At 38.5% G+C, this 24,782-nt stretch overlaps 1 protein-coding gene across 1 annotated transcript; it reads right to left on the reverse strand.

Moving 5' to 3' along the window:
- Positions 1 to 31: 31 nt before the first annotated feature.
- Positions 32 to 23,573, reverse strand: LOC107732908 (transcription factor HIVEP3-like). Its single transcript, XM_016544350.1, has 2 exons — positions 23,464 to 23,573; positions 32 to 3,477 (listed from the first exon to the last, which is right to left on the reverse strand). Exon 2 carries the CDS (start codon positions 3,098 to 3,100, stop codon positions 32 to 34), a length of 3,069 nt encoding a protein of 1,022 aa, XP_016399836.1. The 5' UTR covers positions 3,101 to 3,477; positions 23,464 to 23,573.
- Positions 23,574 to 24,782: the final 1,209 nt, after the last annotated feature.

The following is a 24,782-nucleotide window of genomic DNA, read 5'->3' on the forward strand; positions in this document are numbered from 1 at the left end:
TTATTCTGCAGATGCTTTATGATGATCCACTTCAGAGATTTAAACCAAGATTCTGATGGGGATAATGAGTGAGGTATGGTTGGTTGAGCCTTGTATCAGAATTCACCAGTTCATTCTCCACTGGAATTTCAAGCTTAAGTCCTGTCGACATTGAAGAATAATGAGCTCTGGCAGCACCTGATGGACAAAGAAGACTTCCCACTGTTGTGGGCTGATCATTGTGAATCATTGGGGTCAACTGCAATGCATTCTGCTGGGTATTCTCTGATAAAACATGCTGTGATTGCATGACCTGCTTCTCACCAAATGAGTGTTCAGTATTGCTTAAAGTCACAAGATGGGTGGTGGTTGGACTGTAGGAGATGCCTGGGCTATAGCTAGGCGATGTGTTAGTCCTTCGAGTGGGAGAACTGGTGTTGATGGCTTTAGAAGATTGGTCTTCCTCCTCAGGTTCCCTCACTGCACTATGCCTCATTAGAAGGCATTTCCGCCTTGCTCTCCATCCTGCAGGGGTTCGATCTGGAGACAAACTACTGTAGTCAAATGACTTACTGCGAGTTTCCGTAATAAGGTTAGCATGTTGAGGAACATGGGGCGCCTGCTCAGATGCAGAGCGCCTCATTTCTCGGTGAGAATTTGTGGGAATTGTCAAAGTATGAGTGGCTCTTGATCTCCTAGTTGGCGTCGTGTCTGCATCACCTTTGCAAGCCTCTTCAAATGAAGTTGATCGACTGGAGGTATGAGACACACAACTGTCCTGACTTGGACTGTGAGGCAGGGACATTGATTCAAAGCTTGAGTCCCCTGATGACTGGGCAGCTTCTGCGAGACGAAAACGTTTCTTTTTAGGTGGTAACTTCTCAATTGGAAGTTGGGCTAAAGTTGGACTTCTTTGGGGCCATTGGAACTCGCTGACTTTCTCAACGTCCTTTATTTTGGGGACAGTTGGAGGGGGTAATGCTGCCATGGTGTTGGTGTTTGAATCTTCAGTGACCAGGATTTCTGGCACTTGGACATTGTGTTGACGTACAAGTTTACGGAAGGATGGTTTACTTGCCTGCTGCTTTGATTGTGAGGCAGGAGAACAGTGAGAGACATCATGAGAGTGAGAGACCTCATCTGGTCCAGGGGTTTTTAAAGCACTATCATGTTTCTCAAATGAACTAGTATGCTGTATGACAGATATTCCTTGCAAAGCACCTTCTGTACCATGTTCTTGAGTGGACCCTTTAATAGGCTGTTCACAAGGTGGTTTATAACCTTTCAGTGGTATATAAGAAACAGAGGGTAAAGAAGGATCTTCAAGTTCAATACTCTCTTCTTTCCTTCTTTTTCTAAATGCAAAAGCACCAGGACGAGTTGTGTGTGTTCTTGTGGGTTCTTCCACTTGATAGACTTGACTTTCAGTTTGTTGAGAAATGTGAAGCGTGCAGCAGTGCTGTTTGTGTGTTTGATACCTCTCCCAGTCAGTAAAAACTATACCACATGCATCACACTCAAATGGCTCTTGTTTCAGGCTGGGATTAGGCACTGTAGAAACTGAGGGATGGAATGGTGAGCTGGAATAGGATTGTTCCCCCATGGTCATTTCAGCACCTATGGGCAATTCAATGGCAGGCTGCCGTCTTAGCATACCGTGACGCCGATTCTGAACTGTCTGCTGGTCATCAAAGGATTGGCTAAGGCGAAGGCTACGAGAAGTTTCAGACACATCACTAACACCTGCATCTGAGGGCATAGAGTGACTTCTTAGAAGAGGAGCAGTGGTGGTTGGGTCAGCTTGCTGGATACTAAGAGAATGGTGCTGAAATTTCTCACAAGGTACACCAAGAGTAATAGAACCACTGCTCTTTGCACTCAAATCTAATTCTTTTGGACTGTGAAGAAAGGACTCTTTAGAAGAGGTTGGCTTCACTTCTGTGCTGCTTTTCCTAGAAAGTGAGAACCTTCTGGGTTTGACACTGTCAATCTTACTGGTGTCTACCACAGCCTCATTAATGGTGATGAGTTTAGTTATGTGGTCAATAACTTGCTTTTTAGGCACAGTGAATGGAATTCTTTTCCCTTCTTGCCCAGCAGGATTGTCATACTGTTCACGAGCAGTCCTTTGTAAATGACCAAGGCGACCAAACTTTCCAAGGATGACCTCTGCATAGCTTTTGGCACTTGTGTTTGGTGGACTATCTTGAGAGACTTCCGTGCTCTCAGATCGAGAGAAATAGCCAGACTCTGTGCTACCTTTGCTATTTAGACCAAACGACGAGGATGCTTCATCAGATGATCCTATAGGTGTTCGTCTTCCTCTGCTAAGTCTCATTGCAAGTCTCTTTTTAACTGCATGGGAGTCTTCTATACCTTGTAACTGTCCCTCAGAACACTTTTCTAAGACATCTGACTTTTGAGTGGACATTCTTTGTTCTTCTAAAAAGGAAGATGGTTGGCTTTCTTCATCTGATTCTGTAAGTGGCTCCTCTGAACAACTTATACCTGGTCCCTCCGTTTCTGCAGTCAGACCAGCTTTCACCCTATGAGTGTGGGACTTTCTGTGTTTGTAAAGATTACTTTTAGTCTTGAAGGAGAACCCACATGGTGCACAGGGGTAAGGTCTCTCTCCAGTGTGGGATCGAATATGTTTCTGAAGCACGCTGGGCTTAGCACAAGCACGTCCACAGTATGAGCACACATATTTTCCGGGCTTTTGAGGTTTACGCTCACGTTTTTGTCTAGGTGTACCTTCCAGGGTCGCATCCGTGGAACAGGATGGTATAGCTGATACTTCTGAGGATGAACCTCCAGATGGCATTTCACTAGGCTCCCTCATGTTAGAAACAAGACATCCAGAACTTCCAGATGCCCTCGGAGACATTTCCTCTTCAACAGTGTCTGTCTCCTGAGCAGTTTTCCTCTGTAATCTGAGACGCTTTCTCTCAATATTAAGATGTTTTTGCTGTTGTGCATGTTGCTGCTGCTTGACAACCTTGTTCTGTTCATGATACTGCGGGACTGAATGTGGCTGGGGGCTGTCCACTGAAGTCTCATTCTGCTTTTCTAAACCTCCAGATTGCTCCCCTGTGGTCAACTGGCTATGCAAGGCCTCCATAAAATGGGATGAAAGCTTGAGGTACTGTTTATTCCACACTGTATGAATGACCTATTAATTTATGACCATTCAGAGCATCGCATAATACTTTGTTCCACATAACATATGCATGGATTGTACATATCTGTCCCAACTGGAGCATTCTGAATACATTATTGCTTAATGTGAGAAGAACGTCTTCAAAAGGAATTATATGAAATACAACTACAATTCTTTTTCTTTTTTTCAGTTTTTCAGTTACAGGAAATTCTGCCTCTTCTGTTTCTTGTTCATTCTTGTCCTTGAAAATCCATGGCAACTATGTTTTTTCCACGAATGCTCTCAAGTCCCAGTATTCTGCAGGTGCTTTATGATGATCCACTTCAGAGATTTGAATTCTGGGAAATATCAGAAGACAACAAAATTAGTCACTGTCAATTCTATATTACAACTAAAACTTATAAAATACATTACACAACACACTTTATATTCGTGTGTGTAGCAATGCTCAAAACCTTCAGGCCACACAAAGCACTCACACAGATACATATGTGAACATTAGAAAGATGTCACCTGTCAGTTATAACAACAGATAGCAGTTATCGGCATGAGTTTGTACTTGGTATTTCCAACAATGCAGAAAGACGGGTATTGTTACAGTTTGCTTGGTACTAAAGCACCAACACTTTTGACATCATTGAATCACTAAATGAACTACATCTAATACAACTGTAGCTAACCTTCTTCCTGTTCAGTTGTAACAGTTGTTCACTTTGACTGTTAAAAGAAAACTGGTTAAAACAAACTGTCTAACTGGACTAAAAAGAACATAACAAGGCATTAGGGCTTCTATAAATATCTGTGTATGTGCAAATAAAAAGAGAGAAAAAGAGGTCTAAGTAGAATGTATTGAAACAAACAGTGAAGACTATGGGCTTTTTGGTATTCTTAACAAAAACACAATTTAAGACAGCATTGATGCTTGTGAAAATAAATTCTGACACTGCTTTCACTAGAACACAATAAGGAATTAGGCATCCCACTCACTGACCAGCTGGTATTGGCACCCACGCTTTGCTTTAGGGGGCGGTTACCAAGGTGCCCCCCTTTCTTTCCAAAAACCCTCATCTCTCCAGTCAGGAGCTGATGGACGAGGAAAAACAATTTCAGAATCTAGTATTTCTTTTCATTGTTTTGTTTAAAAATAACATCAAGCAAAATCTTACGGTAAAGTCAGATATTTTTAAATTCAATGCAAGATTGAATTTGCAAAGATGAATGCAATATATATTTTTTTATTATTATTAAATCCAAATTAGCAGACCACAATTAGCAAAGCTCATGATAAATAAACCATTGAATGAAATGCACACACAGATGCTACTCAGAGACTTAAGAGCACATTTTAACCATTTTGGAAATTTCTGAGATTTCAAAGCAACAAATGCTCTGTCTGCAGTTACTGCATGGCCATAACGAAATCTCTCGTATAACTTCACATTACATAAACATTACTCATGCAGACAAGAGATAAACAACACAACGCATCTCAGCTCTGCAGTCTTTCTGCCTCTGTTGATTCACTAAAACCCTGTGTCAGGCATTCCAGAAAATCAGTCTTTTGCCTTTTCTATACATCTGTTATTTTCAGTCTCTAACGTACATATTAGCAAGCCATCAACCAAATTCCAGTGACTTTCATCTACACTGTTCTTGTCCATCTCCCAGGATTTAAACTTCCCCTCCCTCCAGTGAAAGAGCCCTAGGCCACCCCCGGCATCCATCCGACCCGAGTCTCATTCATACGGCAGCAGCGTAGAGGAGGACACATACGCAGTACAGTCAGTCCATTCATCCTCTTTTTGTTTGCCTTCTGTACTGGCAGCCATTCGCAACACACACACACACAGTACACTACGGGCAGCACACAGCCTCACAGACTCAACGTCAGCCGGTACACTGTACAACCAGACATATATAACTCTCACAGTTCAACATAACACGTAACTTAAACCATACAGACAGCTGAGCACCCTTTAAGACAAGCAGCATCATGATCCCGTAAATGTGAGCCCTGCGGAAGTGGAAGTGTGTGAAATCTGGTAATCAAGCAGATTAGACTGGTAATCATCAATGTCTTTTACCTGGTAGCTGCAGGTCTCCTCTTCAGCCCTGCTAATGTGTGAGAGCAGTCAGGCTTTGAGTGAAGGCTGAGAGCGTGTGAGTCATAGCAAGAGAGACGGTGAGCGAGAGAGAGGCTGAATGTATGAATGAGCTGCCGTAGTCTAGCGTGCTAACCGTGAGGCGAAGGGGAGGTGAGATAATGCTTCGTGTACGGCGGACGGAGCAGAGATTTTCAAAGAGTGGGAGGCACAGATGCCACTTATCAATGCCAAAATGTGTCATTTATTTTCAGGTAGGAGGGGGAAATCAAAACTGACCGTATTTACTTTACGAACACATCGCCTGTATGCTCTTATTGAGAACTATTCATTGGTGCATTGATACATGTTATTTTTAAAAATGATTATTGCCTCTTAAATCACCAACTTCCTTTGACATCACATAGACTGTGCAGGCTATTAGGTTTTTTGTTTTTTTTTAGCACACTTGCAATAAGGTTTTATTCTAGTAATGCCCATCCAGTCAATTCCCAGCGGAACATGGACAAAATTAAGTCTCTTCTACCTTATTTTCTTATTGAATATTTTGCGTTGCTCGGAAATACATTGCATCACATGAGTAAAAAGGACGGCAATTCAGTGTAATGAGCTGTAATGCAATGAAAGCATCCTTGCCAGAAAAAGATCGGGTCTGCTGAATACGCGTATAAAATGGAATGAAAAAAAAAAAGAGCTGAAACGGAAAAAGAGTTCAACTAACTGCACCCTCTGACTTAACAGTTGGGTTGTTAAATGTCGGTATACAAAAATACAATGATTAAAAGAAAAGTCTTTCCAATGAACAATCAGATATTTGTTCAATGTTCTCACAGACTGCCAGTGAAGCATGACATCCAATGATGTGTTTGTCCAGCGAACATCAAAAAGTAATTTCTTTATCATATGTTTATATTGTTTAGTAAAATATCTAAATGTTCTATATAAGAAACAATACCTCATTCATTTAGATCATCGTTGATCATGTTAATACTGCATGAACAATGCTGTGTGATAATTTACACAAAATGTGTGCTTAATTGTATTGATGTATTTTTAATTGTAGGATGCAAATGAATGTGCACTTGTAATGTACTTCAACTTAAGAGCATATTTTTTTTAAAAACTGCCACTTAAGTGTACTTAAAGAGTTTTTCATGACTCTTTTTTAAACTTAGAAAAAGTACACTTCGTAATACTGTCAGTTTCAGTTTAACTTTCAAGTACCTATTTAATAATGTTTTGTAGTGCTTCAAACTACACTTATTTTGAGCATACTAAAGCACATGTACTTGATTATAAACTCTGGTGTGTTATTCAGTATTACATTTAAAGTTAATATATTTGAAAGGCAGTGAATTGCAGCTTCATCATTACAAATGTGTAAGTTTCAATAGAAATGACATTACAGGATATTTTAGTTTACTATAAATGTCAGTACATTCGGTTGTACACTTCAACCATATGTCAAAGACAAGAGAATTAATTACGAAATTGCATATGAAGCTGTACTTAAGTCCTACTGAAGTGGGTCAAAAACCTTTGAAGTAATTTTTTAAATGACGCTTTAAAAGACTTCAAGCAGACTTTCCCATTCAGCTTTCTGCTGTGCCCATCAGTCCTGAATCTGCACAAGATGGAAAGAATCAGGCCGTGGAAAAAAGGGGATCCAGTTAGAGAGTGGCTCTGGAGAACGTCCACATGTTACTGCCCAAACTTGCTGAAACGCCTCCGCTCCAGCTGAAATAAGACCAGGAATTCTGACATCACCACCGTTTTCTACTTATTTCCATTCATACAGTTTGAATGAAGCTGAAGCCCAGTGTGCAATACTGAAGGAAATCGGCTGGTCGGTGAGAAAGCAAACTTGAAACACATTCCTGCTGAGAAGACCAGTTTAGACCACAATGAGTTTCAAAGGTGGTTTAGGGTGCTTTCGTACTTGTCTAGCTGTTTTTATGTCTTGGAATGCCCAATTTGATGTTGATTTGAATTGACAGGTTTGAGTCAAGGTAACAGCTACAATTTTTCATACTGGGAATTTGTTTCAATGAATGGGAAAAGGAAGTGAGAAATTAAATTATGTAAATGGACAACACTTTCCTGTTTTAATATGGTTAGGAAAATCAATGACCACATGAAGGTAAAAATGCCCCCTAATAATATCAGGAAAAGCAGAAAACAATAGTTTAAGGTCTTCTCCTATTTAACTTTTACTCTTTTTTGTATTCCTTCCTTCCAACCTGGCTGGGGTACATTTGCCAAAAGCATTGTTAGCCAACTATGGTCGCAAGTTCAGTTGTTACCAACATAGTTCAATGATTCTGTGTTTCCCGAAACCATAGTTCAAATGAACGTTCACAGCATCGCAAACTTACATGGTAGGAACTACAGCTCTCGACCTGTGGTTGGAAACATAGTTTCTTGTTAGTAAGACTTTTGGATTTAAATAGATTGTGCTCTTGGGAACAATAAGCAAGCAAACATGCATTACATTACATTTCTTTCATTCTATTTGAATGTGTTTCAATCTATATATTTTAGTGTGTCAACAATCAGCAGTGTTTTTAAAGAGTGTGCATGTGCATAAATGCATAAGGGAACCTGAAGTATGATGTAAAAGAGAATCCACAATGAATCAATCATAAAATAATGCAAAACAAAAAAAAATATTGAAGCTAGTCATCAGGTGCAGAGTTCGTTATAGCAGTATCTCAGACATCTAGAATCAGTTAATTAGCATTAGTTACGATTTCACCACTTGCGTGTGATGTCATAAATTGTGTAACGTCATTCCTATATTGTTGAACCAATGTGGTTCAAACTATGGAGGTGCCACTATGTTACTATGGTTTTGGGAAACAGTCATGACTAGTTGGTTAGTTTCTCCAATTATGTTATGGTAGTTAAGCAGCGAGTTACATTACAGTACATAAATTGTACAGGAAATGACCCTGGGTCAGTTAGGGCTGTCACAACAATACTTATATAAAACAGAGGCAGCAAATGAGCCCTTCTGCCTCTGAGGCAGTGATAAAACCGACAGTATCTGTCTCCTGCAGCCAGGGCCAGAGCGGACAAAACTGTCTGGGTATTTACTTTGCTGAAATCTAAGACATACAGAACAGGAACAAAGAATCAGTCAGTAAATGATGACTAAAATTGGTGTGGTACAACTATGACAAGGGATGGCCTTCTAACAACTATAATCTTCTATGTGGACAAGCAAATCTAGAGATTTTAAAGCCAAAGTATCAAACTGTTGGAAAGTATAAAACATCCACATCACATGATTCTATGATGTAGAACTGCCTGAGTGTGTGAATTATGGTGATTATTTTTAACACTGCTGTTTAGGGTACAAGCTTTGGAAAATATTCAGGGTGATGCAGGTGGACACCTGGCAGTCTCCTGGACCATAGACAACAATATTGGCAGTAAGTATTTAGTAAAGACATGGTTCTATGTAACTGTCCTGAGAAACACTTACCTTTTTCAATGACATGGTGCTGGTTCTTTTGCTTGAGCTGAAACTAAAGTAGGGGAACTACAAACCTCTCTGAATGATGATGTTACTACACAACCTGTTCATAAACAAACATAGCGCATAGCATACACACATAGCATGGTCTTAATTTACTCCATATTTAAACTTTTTAGTGTGTCCATGCCATCACAAAGCTGCTTTTCGTAACTCAGCTAGAGCCACCGTGTAACACACCAAACACAAGAATAGGATGTCTGTCAACTGGACATATGTTGCATCACTACATCAGGCATTTCCAGTTTAGACAGCTCCAGTTTTGTTTGTCATTTGGGCCAACCATACCAGCAGCAGCACACTGTCAGTGGAAAGGGGACATGGGGTACCTCAGGGATCTGTCCAGGGCCCTTTTGTTTTTACACGTTAGATTACAGCAACAATACTTGCTTTCACAGATTAAACTCTGTAAATTACTGTAAAATGTTGGATTCTGGTAAATACACCATATGCGCTGTTCACACAGGCTTTGAAATACTATTCACACATCAGTAACAAAATACCAGTAAACACTGTGATGTGAGAACGTTTTTATGACTTACAAGTGATAGAGCCGTTCACACATAACACATTTTTTACCTTTAAAAATGCAAGATGCTGGACTACAGTCTCTTTACATAATAAGGCAGGGTCTCTGCGCCAAATGAGAAAACTATGGGTTCAATGTCACCTGCAAAACAGCGAGAGACAGTCAGTCACACAGTCTAAACCAGAGGCTAAATATACACCTTAACATAATAAATCTGCTATTAACATACTGAACTGCCTTTTTATAAACCACCAAAAAAAAGGCAAACGTTTGGACACACCTGCTCATTCTTAATTACTAACATTTTCATCTACCATGTAGAATAGTAAAGTCAAAACTATGAATTAACACAAAGACATCTGTGCAGCACAGGACTGCATGAATTATAAAGAAACATGCATGAAAGAGAAAATGAAGTGCAGGACATGCTTCCACAATCCCAAATTCAGTTGTCTTTCACAGATTTATGTGGCAGAACAGTCAGACACACATAAAATTGTCAAAATACCTGTCTTACTGAGTACTCATGTAAACACAGTTGGTAATGACTTAAGTTAACTTAAGAAGTGTGTAACAATATATTGGATCAGTGCATTAAGTCTTAAAGTGACAGTAGCCTAATACACCTGCTGCTATATTAGGGCTGCAACAAACAATTATTTTGATAATTGATTAATCTAACGATTAGTAGACTGATTAATTAAATAATTGTCTATTATTTAACTGATCAATCAGTTGGCCTTGATCAGTTATTCATGCAATTTGTTAAAATACTGAGTTATACATATTCTATACAGTACATTTTCATATACATATAAAGCTGCTTTATAGTATAAAAAAATGGAATTGAATTAATTCTAACTGAAAGCGATATTGACACTGTTATTTTTATGTTTAATACTGTAAAGCTGCTTGCTTTAAAGCAGTTTATTGCATAACGTGTAAATAAACATGACACGCCGTTACTGGAGTGCAGATTGCAGAGCATTTTTTTTGTTTGTAGTTTTATAAATCACTGTACTGGTACGGTTTGGTTTGCACTTCTCGTAAGTGTGTCTTCTTTTATTGGACTGCAGCCGGGAGAGCTGAATTACAGTCTTGTGCTACAGCGCCACACTGGTCAAAAATCATTATCGCAGGCCCTTACATTAGGTCATATGAGATCAAACTACTATTTGACAACAAACATTTGACTTTTTTTTTTTTTATTGTGGACGTTGTTGATAGTGTCGACTAATAATTTCAGCCCTACTATCTATGCCATTAATCTTAATAAAAAAGAATGAAAATCACTCACTGCTCGACTGAATAACATTTGTAGCTTTAATAAAAACTGTGTTTATTTCATTCATACAATGGAGACTATACAGTGTTTTACGTTTACATTTTATTATTCAGTTTCTTACTTGAATGCTACTGTAAAATAGAACTACTTACTGAAAAACCTAAAGCACTGTTTACTTAATTTGAATCTTTCTTATATTGTATTTGTTGTGTTGTTTGCAATTCTTTTACTTTTAGAAAAAAAAACGGTACAAAAACTATCACTGGGGCGCAGTACCTTTTCAAAACATACTAATATGTACCATTAGGTACTAATATGTACACTGAGAGACTAATATGCACCTTTAAAATACTAATACGCACCCTTTATGGGTAAATAAGGTACAAAGGTATACCTTTTCAAAAGGTACTGCCCCAGTGACAGCTTCCGAACCTATTTTTTTTCTGAGTGTTAAATTATCATGTATGCTTGACAGTTGAAAATTAGCATCATTCTCTTGTCCAAGACAATGAAGAACACAAATTCAGGAAAATGTGTCAGACTTTTTTACTGGTAATGTATGTCACAGCAGTGTAGGATTTTAAAGCATATGTGTGTTTGTTTAAGAGTGTGAGAGGGTACGTGTGTGCCATGTATTCACAATAAATGAGGGTCTTTCATTTCCCTATGAGCATCCAGAGGGGCACCTGAGAGGGGTTAAAAAAACTACCACGTCTGGGGTGGGGGCCAGTCACACTCCTTGTCCATAAACCCACAGACATACACTAAAACATGGAAATATGTACACATGCACACACAAACAGCCTTAAACCTGAGGCTATGATGGACTTCCCAGCATGTAACAAGAAAACCATAGTCTGGACCACTACTTCAAATAAAACTGCGCTCCGAAAAAAAGTCAAGTACAGAAGCACACGCAGGGAACCCTTCACTTCAAACACATATCTGTAGCCACAACGTACCTTGTGGTGAGGCTTTTCTGGAAGATGTGTTATTAACTGTAAAAACAACACTGTTTACACAGTATCTAACACTGCCAATATTTGTCAAATAGTAATAAAGTCTGTCTCGGAAAAGGTGGGCTCAGCATATTATTGTCACTGCTGTTAAAATGCTGTGACAGCACAGGATCACACGTTTGGAACATGGCAGATTAAACCAAGATGGATCAAACCATCTGCATCCAGCTAGAGAGGGCTGAAGAAAACTCATCACATATGAGTCACCTTACTTCCAGTAAAGAGTCTCACTGAGCACCCTAACAGTCTCATTCCTAACTTGCCACTCCATATTACTGTTTCTTGTGTTGCTTACTGGAAAAGCCCTGATTATTTTACCAAAAGATGCTCAGCATCTTTATAGTGTATTAAGTTATAGCACCAAAGCTGACATGTAGGATGGAAATCACTAAAATGTTTTTGAAAAAGTAATAAAACACTTATAAATGGTAGTTCACTGAGGAGACTGAGAGGTTTTGAAACAGAGAATAAGGGAAAAAAATACAGAAGAGGAAAAAGGGCAGTCACTTATTCCATTCAAAATGAGTGGGTGATGTTTTATAATTGATTTTAAAGACAAAAAGAAAATATTTACACATTTTGACAAAAATCTAAAGAAAATCCATCCTCCACCCACAGCATACATACAAGCATACATCAATCATACAATACAATACAATACAATAACTGTTTCATACTATAGAGTACAATTTCCAAAACAAAGTGCAGCTCTATTCACCAAACTTTCCTAATCTAGCTGTATCTTCTAGTACACAAATATAGACATCATGGACATGTGCGGATCATCTACAAGTGTTGTCTTTAAAGCAACTGTTGCATAACCGCTTGAAGTGAGATGAAAGCAATTTATGTGATGCATTTCATAAAAACATAAAAGTAAGATAACATTGGGGTCTATAGGCAGCTGTTAATGCACTAGTTAACCACCACACGGTAGTCGTTAGAAATTGTCTGAACGTGCTCTACAGGCTCAACCTGAAATTTGACACTACAGTCACTGAAGCTGCTTGATGCACAAACCAGGCTCCCTTGAATACGTACAAATTGCTTCTTCAATCTTTTGCAACACATTCAAAGTGAAAAAGCATGTTCAGTTTTATCCAAAACACATCAATGTGAATCTGCCAACGTTTCATTACGTTGGCTGTTGTCCGGAAATGAAATGTCTGGTGAGTGGTGCTAAAAGGTTAATGCTCTATTGCACCACCTACACTGAAACATAAATCTAACCAACAACGTTAACAAAAGCAAACATGAAATAAAAATGCATTTGCCGAAGCAACCATGACATTTTAGCTTGATTCCAGAAGTCTTTGACTTCTTCTATTGCAAGTGCAATGCTGTACCAGGTGCGCTAACGAGCAAGTTTACCGCACCAGAAAAGCCATACACACAGAGCTGGTTATGTGATGCAAATGTTAAAATGTAATAGAACATGAGAATAAGTCTTTAGTAATCAAGAATCTGCCCATAATCATAATTTGCATGAAAAGTTGTTGGTGTTTTACTGCCACTAGTGTTTATTTAGCCAGAAACTGCAGTGAATTGTAAGCATAGGTACGTTTTTGGAGTTTTCCAAAAATGAAGGTAAAGGAATGTTTTTACAATGAGCCTATGCAACTAGTGTCCAACAATTTTAATTGAAACAAAGCATCTAGGAATCTATTCTCTGAAAAAAAAAAAAAACATGTTCAATGTTGACTATCCTGCTTTTTTTGAGAGCAAAGAAAATAGTGAGGGAGTAGAGGGTTTTATTATGAAAGGGACTACGGTTCGCCCCATGAGAGCAGCCCAGGCAAACAGATCAGTTCTGATAGCAAGGTGATGTCATGCGGAAAGGGACCGGACATATGTTCTCTCATTTCACCCACACTGAATCAAGAGACAGGCTATGGCACACTTCCAAATCCCTGCTGCCCTGAAATCTATAGCATTCATAGTATGAGAGATAGATAGATTAGGGTGGGTGATGGGGCTTTGATATGTGCAGATAAGTACAGTCATGAATACTATTATTGTTTGAACCTTTTTGTTTTAGAAATAGCACACTAATGTTAATCCAACAGGCATGACCAATATGATTATCATTTACTTATTTTTAAGTATTTAAGCAACCATAAGTCAATGAAGAAGATGATTTCTGTTAATAAAATAACACAATAGGAAAAGTGGGAGTGCGCATTCTTTGCATTTCCTTCTGCCTAACTGGCTGTCCTGTCCACAGCAGAGAGAAAGTCAGAGGAAAAGGGAAGATAAATATACTGTGAAAGCTTGACGATTACATATTGCCAGGTCAAGCCCCCTGTACACTTGTCAGCGTTGCTCCGGGTTCCAAACAGGATGTGCTTCAGCACCGTGGACAGGGGCAAAGCAGGCGGGCCAAGGACACAACATGCACATTAAACCACTCATCCCTGATCACAACAACAAGACAAGGAGCACCAGACATCCCACTTCAGTCTGGATAAAGACGAGGACATTTTGAATGAGGACCTCAGATCCTCTTGATTCATCTTTCTTTACTCTTAGACAAACTTCTCCTACCACAACAATGCAAAAATAAGACAGATGAAAGAACTAATCCAGCAGCAGTAGCTAGTCCTCAAAGTGGTCTGGACTAATATTCTGCATTAAATGCATGTTAAGGCAAAGGCAGGAAGGTGAAGAGATACCCTGATAAGCCAACAGTGAGATATAGAAATTAAACACTTTGTAGATAAACTTCTAATCTAGTCTAGCAGATACATTTCTTCTTGAGGTATAATAGAACAGAATATTGTTAACCTGTAAAACTTGAAAAGTGCACTACCATCTTGTCCCAAACTGTGATCTATGCTTGTGGTCCTCCTCAGAGTTCATATTTTGGTGACGTAATGCCACATAGAGTGTAGCAGAAGCCCGATGTGAAACCAGTTTCAATGTTGGCTCAACAAATATCGCATCAAGGGCTCCAAAGAGCGGCTCCAGGATTCGCCTCTCTGCCGCCCCCACCACTTCTGGAGTACCCATGTGATGGTACCACAGGTTGATTGGCAGGGCCGTGGACGTCATTCTGAGGGGCAGTGGCCGAAATCACTGGTGGTGGGGCAGTTATTGCTCAGCCATATATATGTATATAGATTTTCAAATAGTTGTATCTCGGCCAAATATTGTCCTATCCTAACAAACCATACATCAATGGAAAGCTTATTTATTACAAATACTATAAGATATACAAATCTCAATTTTGAAAAATTGACACTTATGACTGGTTTTGTGGTCCAGGGTCACATTTTTGTCTTTGACATTTTGTATTTTAAAGGGATTTTTCGGTACTAAATGTTTACTAAATATTTACTCTAAATGATGCCCCATGGTGTAACCACTACATGGCTGTATAGCCCGATATTAAAATAAATAAACAGGGCTGTATATTCCCTAGTTGCTGGGAACATTGTTTTTACACATAATTACTTACTTGTATTAGATTATGTATTTGGATATATACAGTATTTAGACTATTAAAGACTACTTTTTGTAAAAGTTGACATTTAAAGGTTGATTTGAAGTGTCATTTTTTGCATTATTATTGCGGTCAAATGTGAACACAGGGAACACATTTTGTTACTCATACTAGCTACATATAATAACTTGATCAGTCACACGAAAGTAATCAGAATAAATATTGACCCGGACCAGGGTGACATTCAAAAATATATTACTAAGTGTTTACGTACCATATCAACAGAGACGTGATCTGTCTGTGAATCTTTGATGCCACGGCCATGTGCGTCTGTGTCTCATTCCGTACTGAAATGTTTGGAGCACACTCGCAATATATCCGCTCAAGCGAGTGAACATCAAAATAAAAGACCTCCATTACCATAACACAAATGAAACCCAAGATCCAAAAATTAAATACCTCACAAAAAAATATCAAAAATAAACAATAAATAAATAATTTAAGGACCATAAAAAGTTAAAAACTAATAATAAAGTAGACAATATAAAACAAAATCCTTAGCACTCCCACCAAATCAAAAACTTAATTTTTGATTAGTAATATGCATTTCTAAGAACTTCATTTGGACAATTTTAAAGGCGATTTTCTCAATATTTAGATTTTTTAGCACCCTCAGATTCCAGATTTTCAAATAGTTGTATCTCGGCCAAATATTGTCCTATCCTAACAAACCATACATCAATGGAAAGCTTATTTATTACAAATACTATAAGATATACAAATCTCAATTTTGAAAAATTGACACTTATGACTGGTTTTGTGGTCCAGGGTCACATTTTTGTCTTTGACATTTTGTATTTTAAAGGGATTTTTCGGTACTAAATGTTTACTAAATATTTACTCTAAATGATGCCCCATGGTGTAACCACTACATGGCTGTATAGCCCGATATTTAAATAAATAAACAGGGCTGTATATTCCCTAGTTGCTGGGAACATTGTTTTTACACATAATTACTTACTTGTATTAGATTATGTATTTGGATATATACAGTATTTAGACTATTAAAGACTACTTTTTGTAAAAGTTGACATTTAAAGGTTGATTTGAAGTGTCATTTTTTGCATTATTATTGCGGTCAAATGTGAACACAGGGAACACATTTTGTTACTCATACTAGCTACATATAATAACTTGATCAGTCACACGAAAGTAATCTAAATAAATACTGACCCGGACCAGGGTGACATTCAAAAATATATTACTAAGTGTTTACGTACCATATCAACAGAGACGTGATCTGTCTGTGAATCTTTGATGCCACGGCCATGTGCGTCTGTGTCTCATTCCGTACTGAAATGTTTGGAGCACACTCGCAATATATCCGCTCAAGCGAGTGAACATCAAAATAAAAGACCTCCATTACCATAACACAAATGAAACCCAAGATCCAAAAATTAAATACCTCACAAAAAAATATCAAAAATAAACAATAAATAAATAATTTAAGGACCATAAAAAGTTAAAAACTAATAATAAAGTAGACAATATAAAACAAAATCCTTAGCACTCCCACCAAATCATGAGCGCAAATTTCACACCAAATGTACAAGCACAAAAGATTTCAATGAAGCTCTCTAAACTGCACATATAATATCTTATTTACAACGTGTCTATGTGTGGAGTTTAGCATTGAGTGAATTCTGACTGTCTCATGCTGAATGCGTGAGAGTTGGCAGCCCTGTACCTATTTATATATTTCTTTATTAATATCTTAATATATTATTATATCTTATATTAACCATTTGCAAACCATGAGCATTATCCGATTCGCTCCTCCCGACCTCAGACGCAGGTTTACAAGACACTTTTTCCTGCGTTTTTCTGTCAATTTCTTGCCTCTTCCCCCCTTATGAACAACAAATTTTCGTACACGATAAAAGCTCCTTGTGGATTCTCGGTTTGATAGCTCAAGCGAGTGAACATCAAAATAAAAGACCTCCATTACCATAACACAAATGAAACCCAAGATCCAAAAATTAAATACCTCACAAAAAAATATCAAAAATAAACAATAAATAAATAATTTAAGGACCATAAAAAGTTAAAAACTAATAATAAAGTAGACAATATAAAACAAAATCCTTAGCACTCCCACCAAATCATGAGCGCAAATTTCACACCAAATGTACAAGCACAAAAGATTTCAATGAAGCTCTCTAAACTGCACATATAATATCTTATTTACAACGTGTCTATGTGTGGAGTTTAGCATTGAGTGAATTCTGACTGTCTCATGCTGAATGCGTGAGAGTTGGCAGCCCTGTACCTATTTATATATTTCTTTATTAATATCTTAATATATTATTATATCTTATATTAACCATTTGCAAACCATGAGCATTATCCGATTCGCTCCTCCCGACCTCAGACGCAGGTTTACAAGACACTTTTTCCTGCGTTTTTCTGTCAATTTCTTGCCTCTTCCCCCCTTATGAACAACAAATTTTCGTACACGATAAAAGCTCCTTGTGGTTTCTCGGTTTGATAGATTTGAGCATCCATAAACAATGCAAAACAAAGGCATTTTGAGTTTCTGCTAGCGATTCCTATATAGAAAAATCACTTCCTGCCCTCCAGCTGCATTTCGCGCCACAGCAATGACGTCATGTGCAAACAATATTCACCAATTAATTTGATAAAAACTCATAAAAAATTAGTTCTACTGATTAAAATTATCCTTATATCATATACACACAGAAACCGAAAGGAGACTCAAGGTTCCAGAAAACTTGTCAAAATAAAAGTTCAGTTTAACTTGAAGAAATTATAACAGAAATACATTACTATTGTACAGTAGAATGTACTTAACTGTACTTCTTCTAATAATAATAATAATAACATTTAAACACAGAAACATAAAAGGACTTTTCTACAACCTGCCAGTTCAGACTATATATTTTAATATATTTAATTATAAATATATTAAAACAGAATATAACAGAAATATTTTGCTATCACGCAATATAATGTATGTCTCAAAGTAAAGTAAATTCTTCAAAATAATTTCTGTTACATAAAAAAATATCAACTGAATTGTCAATTTAAATTAATTGATTTGATTATTAATAGTAAAATTGTATTGGACATTACAATAGTTTTATATTCTATGTTCTCCTGACAGTAAAATAAGCCACAGTAAACCTATCTAAAGGTTCAGGCATGCGAAGAAAAAAATATACTGTGATATACTGTGGAACCACAAGAATCTTAAAAAATACAGTGATACAGATTTTTTTGGTCATTCTGCCAAGCATGAATATCAAATGTGTTTATTAACTTGCAAACGTCAAATTGCAAGACACGAGAAACTGTGGTGGCTACTATGAGGGGCGACTGTCTTATTTTGAATAAAACAGCTTTCAAATTATTAAAAATTTACATTTTTTTAGTTTTTTAAACATGTCTGTCAAATGTAAGGGCTTTAATTGCAGGGTACAATGTTTTAAGAATGATGACCTTGATTACTCTTTCAGTTACCTATCAGAACTACAGTTTCCTTTGTTTCGGTTTCTTGACAGCTGACCATACAGGACTACTGGTGACCAAACTCTCAAATCTTTGATTCCATTTGAGGAGTTAAAGCTTGACAGGGCAGTTGGCTATTTTTTCTTGTGTGGTGCATTGATAAGGGGTTGGACTCCAGTCCAAGTCCCAGTTCTCCAGAGGAGTCACCTGACTGACAGCTACTGAAAGTGCCTACATGTGAATGAGACATGAATATCAATATAGACTTCACTGGGATTTGCTGTTGGCTGTACACTAAACCCTTTGAAAAAATAGACATCCTGTAGTGTTTCTATAATTCAGTGGCTTGAAATAACACATGTGCACTGCTATGATTTGAGGTGTAATTGAAGGGAACTTTACAGTACAGAGCAATCAACGCAACTAAGGATGAAAGTGCCAGAACTTGAGTACCAAGCTGAGGCTAAAATCACTGGTTGCATTGGTTGAACCGACACGCAAATAAAAAAAAAAGACATTTTATTTTAAAAATATTCATTATACATGTTTTATGATTTAATTCATTATTAGCTTTTCATTAAATTCATGAACTGCCTGCAGTTCCTTCACAATCCCCAATTTGGGTACACTAAACCCTTTGAAAAAATAGTGTGTAGTGTTTCTATAATTCAGTGGCTTGAAATAACACATGTGCACTGCTATGATTTGAGGTGTAATTGAAGGGAACTTTACAGTACAGAGCAATCAACGCAACTAAGGATGAAAGTGCCAGAACTTGAGTACCAAGCTGAGGCTAAAATCACTGGTTGCATTGGTTGAACCGACACGCAAATAAAAAAAAAAGACATTTTATTTTAAAAATATTCATTATACATGTTTTATGATTTAATTCATTATTAGCTTTTCATTAAATTCATGAACTGCCTGCAGTTCCTTCACAATCCCCAATTTGGGAGACCTTGATGTAATGTAATTTTAATGCACTTCATGTTGTTAATTACAACAAATTGAATATATTTACTTTCTCTTAGTTTTTTTTATATCAGTATGGTACAAGATTATCCTAATTACACTGAACAAAATTATAAATGCAACACTTTTGTTTTTGCCCCCATTTTTCATGAGCTGAACTCAAAGATCTAAGACTTTTTCTATGTACACAAAAGGCCTATTTCTCTCAAATATTGTTCACAAATCTGTCTAAATCTGTGTTAGTGAGCACTTCTCCTTTGCCGAGATAAAAGTGCATTAACTAATGTTACCAAGCACAGCTTTTGATTTTAATAATGCATTAGTAAATGTTGAAATTAACATTAGCTAAGATTAATACATGCTGTAGAAGTATTGTTCATGCTTAATTCATGTTAACTAAGTATGTTAACTAATGAACCTTATTGTAAAGTGTTACCGAATAGTTCAATAAATATTTGAAGGCTAAAATTAAATTGTTTATTTATTTACACTACATCTTTACTTTAAAAATGGAGTGTGTTCAATAGTGTATTTGTTTTCCTTTGGGATTAAAATTGGTACCGAGAATAGTGAAATTTCACTGGTATCAGTGTTAACTGCTGACATTTTGGTATCGTGGTAACCCCAAATTCAACACATTTGGCCAGCTGGGATTTACTGTAATCTCCTCAAGTTCAAAATTTTGCAGGATTCCATAACAAAGCTAGCGCTTCATCATGGTGCACATCACCAAATATGAGTCATGTTGTCATCACTCTCATACACGTATCAAACAGCTCAAGCACTAAAGCAGATTTGGCCCTCGCTTGGCTCTTGTCTGGATAGAATGGGTTTAATTCCTTCTGAACTGTGCCTGTATCAGGTATCAAGAAATCAAACTCCGTATTGGCTCTGATGACACGCCTTCAGAGTGCCATTTGGGCTCCGGGCCTATCAGTTTCACAATCGAGGCTTTATTCCTCTGGACTATAACGGCTGAGACTTTAAGCATGATTACAGAGGGATTGTCTTAAATAACCTCCGAGAGAAAAGGCACTGTGAGCTAAATCTTATGCTGGCAGAACACATTTAGCAAAGAGGAGAGCCGAGTTACGAGAGTTACGGGAAGGACAGTTAAGCATCAGGTTTGAGTTTATGGGAATGCTTGGGATTATTTGAGGTAGCCATTGAGCGATGTAAGAAGTATCTTTATATTTGGTTACATAAGCAGATACCATTCGCTCTACACGCAATTTACGGCTGTCATTAAGAAACCAGTTTCGTTTCCACATCGTCCTCTATTAAGTTAAAGGGGTCATATGATGCGATTTCAATTTTTCCTTTATCCGCCGGCCGCTCCTTACTCAAGCCCGCCCCCCTCTGCTCACTCAAGCCCCATCCACACTGGTGTGTGACGCTTTTTCGTTGTGAAAGCGAAACTACTTTGTTTGGTCTTCCAAAAGAGGCGGAGAAACAATAATGTACAGTATGTGGAAAATAATGTTTTTTGAACCTTAAACCGCATAAATACATTTCATTACACCAAATACACAAAATAATGTTCTTTTTAGCAGCATCATATGACCCCTTTAATGTTGCAGTTTAAAGTTTACCAGTCATTTATACACGTCTGGCATGACTCGACTGGCATTTTGCATGTCTATTTGAACTGCACAAAAGGAAGCAGCCCAGTGGTGTAGACAGAAAGTAGGCTGTGTGAGGTAAGATCCCGGTTGTTCTTGAGCAACATTGCGCTTATGCGCTCTTGGGATGGCTCTTAGAAAAAGAAGTGAGAGATACATATGGGCACAGGCTTTCCTGAGAGCTACTGGGGAGATTCCTTGAGAAGTTATGGCCTGTCCAACGCAGAGCAACCTGAAAAATCAGACGGCATGCCATCAGAAACACGAGGAAAGGTGCCTCTGGGGGTCCCTGCAGAGAAGAACTGATTCCATCAGAGCAGTGCTGGTGGCTCCGTCTGGTGTACTGCGTTTGATTAATAACTGGAATTTATTGGATGATCCATAAATGATTATCAATAAAAATAAATGAACAATTCATGATACTGTGACATGGTACAGTATTACTAAGACACTTCACCTGTTACATGCCTTGGTCACTTTTAAATCGCATTGTTTACATAGACATTTGTCTGTGTAACATAATTAAATATCGTATAATGTGCTGGTGATTTACCTGTGGTACAGTGGTACTTTTTTCAAGGCTCCTTAAAGTGTCAAATTCATTCATTTCCCTGTCAGATGAGCTTTGACAACACAGATCAGTGAAGGGTTTGTGCTTTTGTGCTATCAGCCAATCAGTGCTGTTATGACATCATTTTTCTGCGGCTCCAGAGTTATTACTCACATGACATTTTATTAAAACACAACATGCATCTGATTTACATCACAAGCATATCTCTGAAAATGTAAACATCTCTCAAACACAAAAAAACTGAACAATTCCAACCGTAGTACCAGATCGCATTTCCAAAAGCTCAGTGTTATGATACTCTTGCACACTGTACAGCATGGAAATGTCAGCTAACAACTGGGTCAAAAGCAGTATAATATCAGAAACACTGGTGTAGTTTTCCTGAAACGCTCTCTGCCTGACAGCCCAGACATCTAGGTTTCTGGATGATGGGTCATACTAGTTTTACAGTGGGTATAAAATCTAAACGAATGGTTTCATTTTTCAACAATCTCTTATTTGCTCATATTGTTATCGTTTTTAATAATGTGCCTTTGGCTTATTCAGGCAGAATGTTACTGGAAATGACAAAAAGCTGGGCTATAATTAGGCCACATTAGCATAAATCACATATGTGCTGTAGCCCTACGCTAGCGTCATCTTCAAGCCCCATCCACAGCGCGAGCGACGCGACAAAAACGCCCTTGTAATCAGAGAAGCGTACACTATTTAGGGGGCGTTCACACAGAACGCTGCGCTCGGAAACAACGAGACAGAGCGCATGGTTCTCGAGACGTTTTCAAAGCTGAATTGTTCACATTGCACCTGGTCTGAAACGCGCAAAACGCGACGCAACGGCGCATGTGTAGCCTAGAGAGAATGAAACTATAGCGCCGCGTGAACGCTCCTTTAGCATCGACGCTTATTCTCGTAGCGATTGTACTGTGCTCGAATTCTCGTGCAGTAAAGATAAACAGAATTGCTGTTTTCTATAATGCGATGCGCTCGCGCGTAGCGCACTACTGCGCGGATGTCGACGTAACAAAGGCGATCAACGAACGACGCGATGGACCGCTTGGTTGATTGGCTGATCGTCGTTATGAAGTGGCATTTCGCATCTTTCTAGGATCGCAGTGACCCCCGTTTAACCCGATCCCGCATTCTGCGATTATGCAACATAATTGATTATTCCATCGCGCTCTGGACAATGCCGGGAATCCTGTGCGCCTGCAATACTCCACTACTTCACTCCAGCGACAAAACGGCACGTTATCCAGATCGCCGCTGACTAGGCACTATATTAATTCTGGTATTCATATATTAAATGTTCATTCGTTCATGCAATAATGGCTATCAATAAAAGAGCAGCTGGGAAACACTTGACTGTATTCTTACTGAAGCCACTGAACATGTTTAGTGACCCCCTTTACACCACTGACAATGCAACATATGCCCACCCTGTGCCTATTGGCACCTAAAGTGATGTTCCCAACGAGCCCAGCACGGCGCATGTGGCTTCTCTGTAAAAACACTGGGTTGTAAATCACTGACGCACTAAACGTTGCATTTGGCGTCACTGTAAAGATCAGGCGCGTATATAAGTCTTTAAAGGATATTTGCACACCGCATGGGGCAGACTTGGTTTCTTCAGATGTAACGCTCTGTTACTGTACCCTGCAGGACAGCTCTGTGTACACAATGAAGCTCAGTGAAAGCGATGTCAGAAAAGACGTTTACCTGACAGCGTGGCCGTTCCCTCTCCATCTATTAGTCCGCGATGACTCGGGCACCCGATTGCCTTGTGGCATTTAGGTCCAGAGAGGCAGGTCTGCGGGATGCTGGGGCATGTCTTTCCTCTCGTCCAGCGGCTGGCACTGGCAGAGCTGCAATCTCGCGCAGGACACGCTGCTTCGCTGAGCGCAAGCGCCGCGCGCCACGCTATCCCGCACGAGACCATTGAGCGGCCCCCGCGCCACGCCCCCTTCAGTGAGCTGTCAGTGGTTTACAGTCGTTTACAGTATGTGTTTCCATGCAACCTGCAGTGGCCCCAAAACGTGTTTGGATGCTACGATCAATGCTGAATGTCATTCATATTAGATAATGGAATATAAAAGCAAGTGCCATGTGCAAAAAAATGCTACTACAGCATTAAGAACTAATTTCACTTTTCACATTTAATCAACTGGGTTTTAGTGGATGAATGAAGTCAGTTCACCTTCGTTTCACTAGGTGTCCTATCAGAGTAACCACATGTGTAGTTCATCACAATAACTATGAACTTAATTCATTCCCACTCAAGTCTAACAACCACAACGTGCCTTATACATTTAGCTTCATTCTGAGCAGTGTATATCTTTAAGTAAGGGAATTTCTATGTTAATTTTCAATTAAACTGCTCATTATGATCTGTTGTGTGTTAGGTGTCATAGAAGGTCGGCGTTTGAGAATTATATTTCAGTAAAAACAAAGTTTATCTGTATTTTTATGAGGATTCGGGGTTTATTAAGTCCTACTGAAGGTAATTAATTTGTATTATTGTATTTGGAGGTCCAAGGCTTATACTTGTTTTCTCTAAAATGTGATTACTATCACTGCTGTCACACACAATATCAAAAGTTAAAGGTGCAATAGGTGATTGTCTTCAGAAACATTTTTTCGTTAAGCTGGTTGAAAGTCTCTTCGCATCCCGATAGCAAGCATTAGGTTAAGTGATCTAAATGTATTTATCTGTGTTTATATATTCTGTGGAAGGTTTAGGACTAAGAAATGTTCGTCCAATCAAAACGCTCGGTCCGAGCGTTTTAATTAGCTTTCCTACCTGCCTGTCAACGTATGTGTGAGCATACCTCTGCGCACCCGGTTCACGCAGACCGGATACTCATCAGCGCGTTCACGCACGCTGTGCAGACAGAGCGAGGATGGCAGACAAACATCAACAACCCGATCTTCCTTCCTGGTATTGTAGCACTTTTAAAGTTTTTCTCACCGGTGAATGACACATGATGTAGCCCTAGCGGTTCCCAATTCCAGTCCTCCCCAAACCAACCCAACCCCCT

Source organism: Sinocyclocheilus rhinocerous, unplaced genomic scaffold (genome assembly GCF_001515625.1).
Source record: "Sinocyclocheilus rhinocerous isolate Xijiao unplaced genomic scaffold, SAMN03320098_v1.1 scaffold1300, whole genome shotgun sequence".
NCBI classification, from domain to species: Eukaryota; Metazoa; Chordata; class Actinopteri; order Cypriniformes; family Cyprinidae; genus Sinocyclocheilus; species Sinocyclocheilus rhinocerous.

Coding starts and splice junctions, on each gene's coding strand:
- LOC107732908 (XM_016544350.1), bottom strand. CDS start 3,100: ATGGAGGCCTTGCATAGCCAGTTGACCACAGGGGAGCAATCTGGAGGT.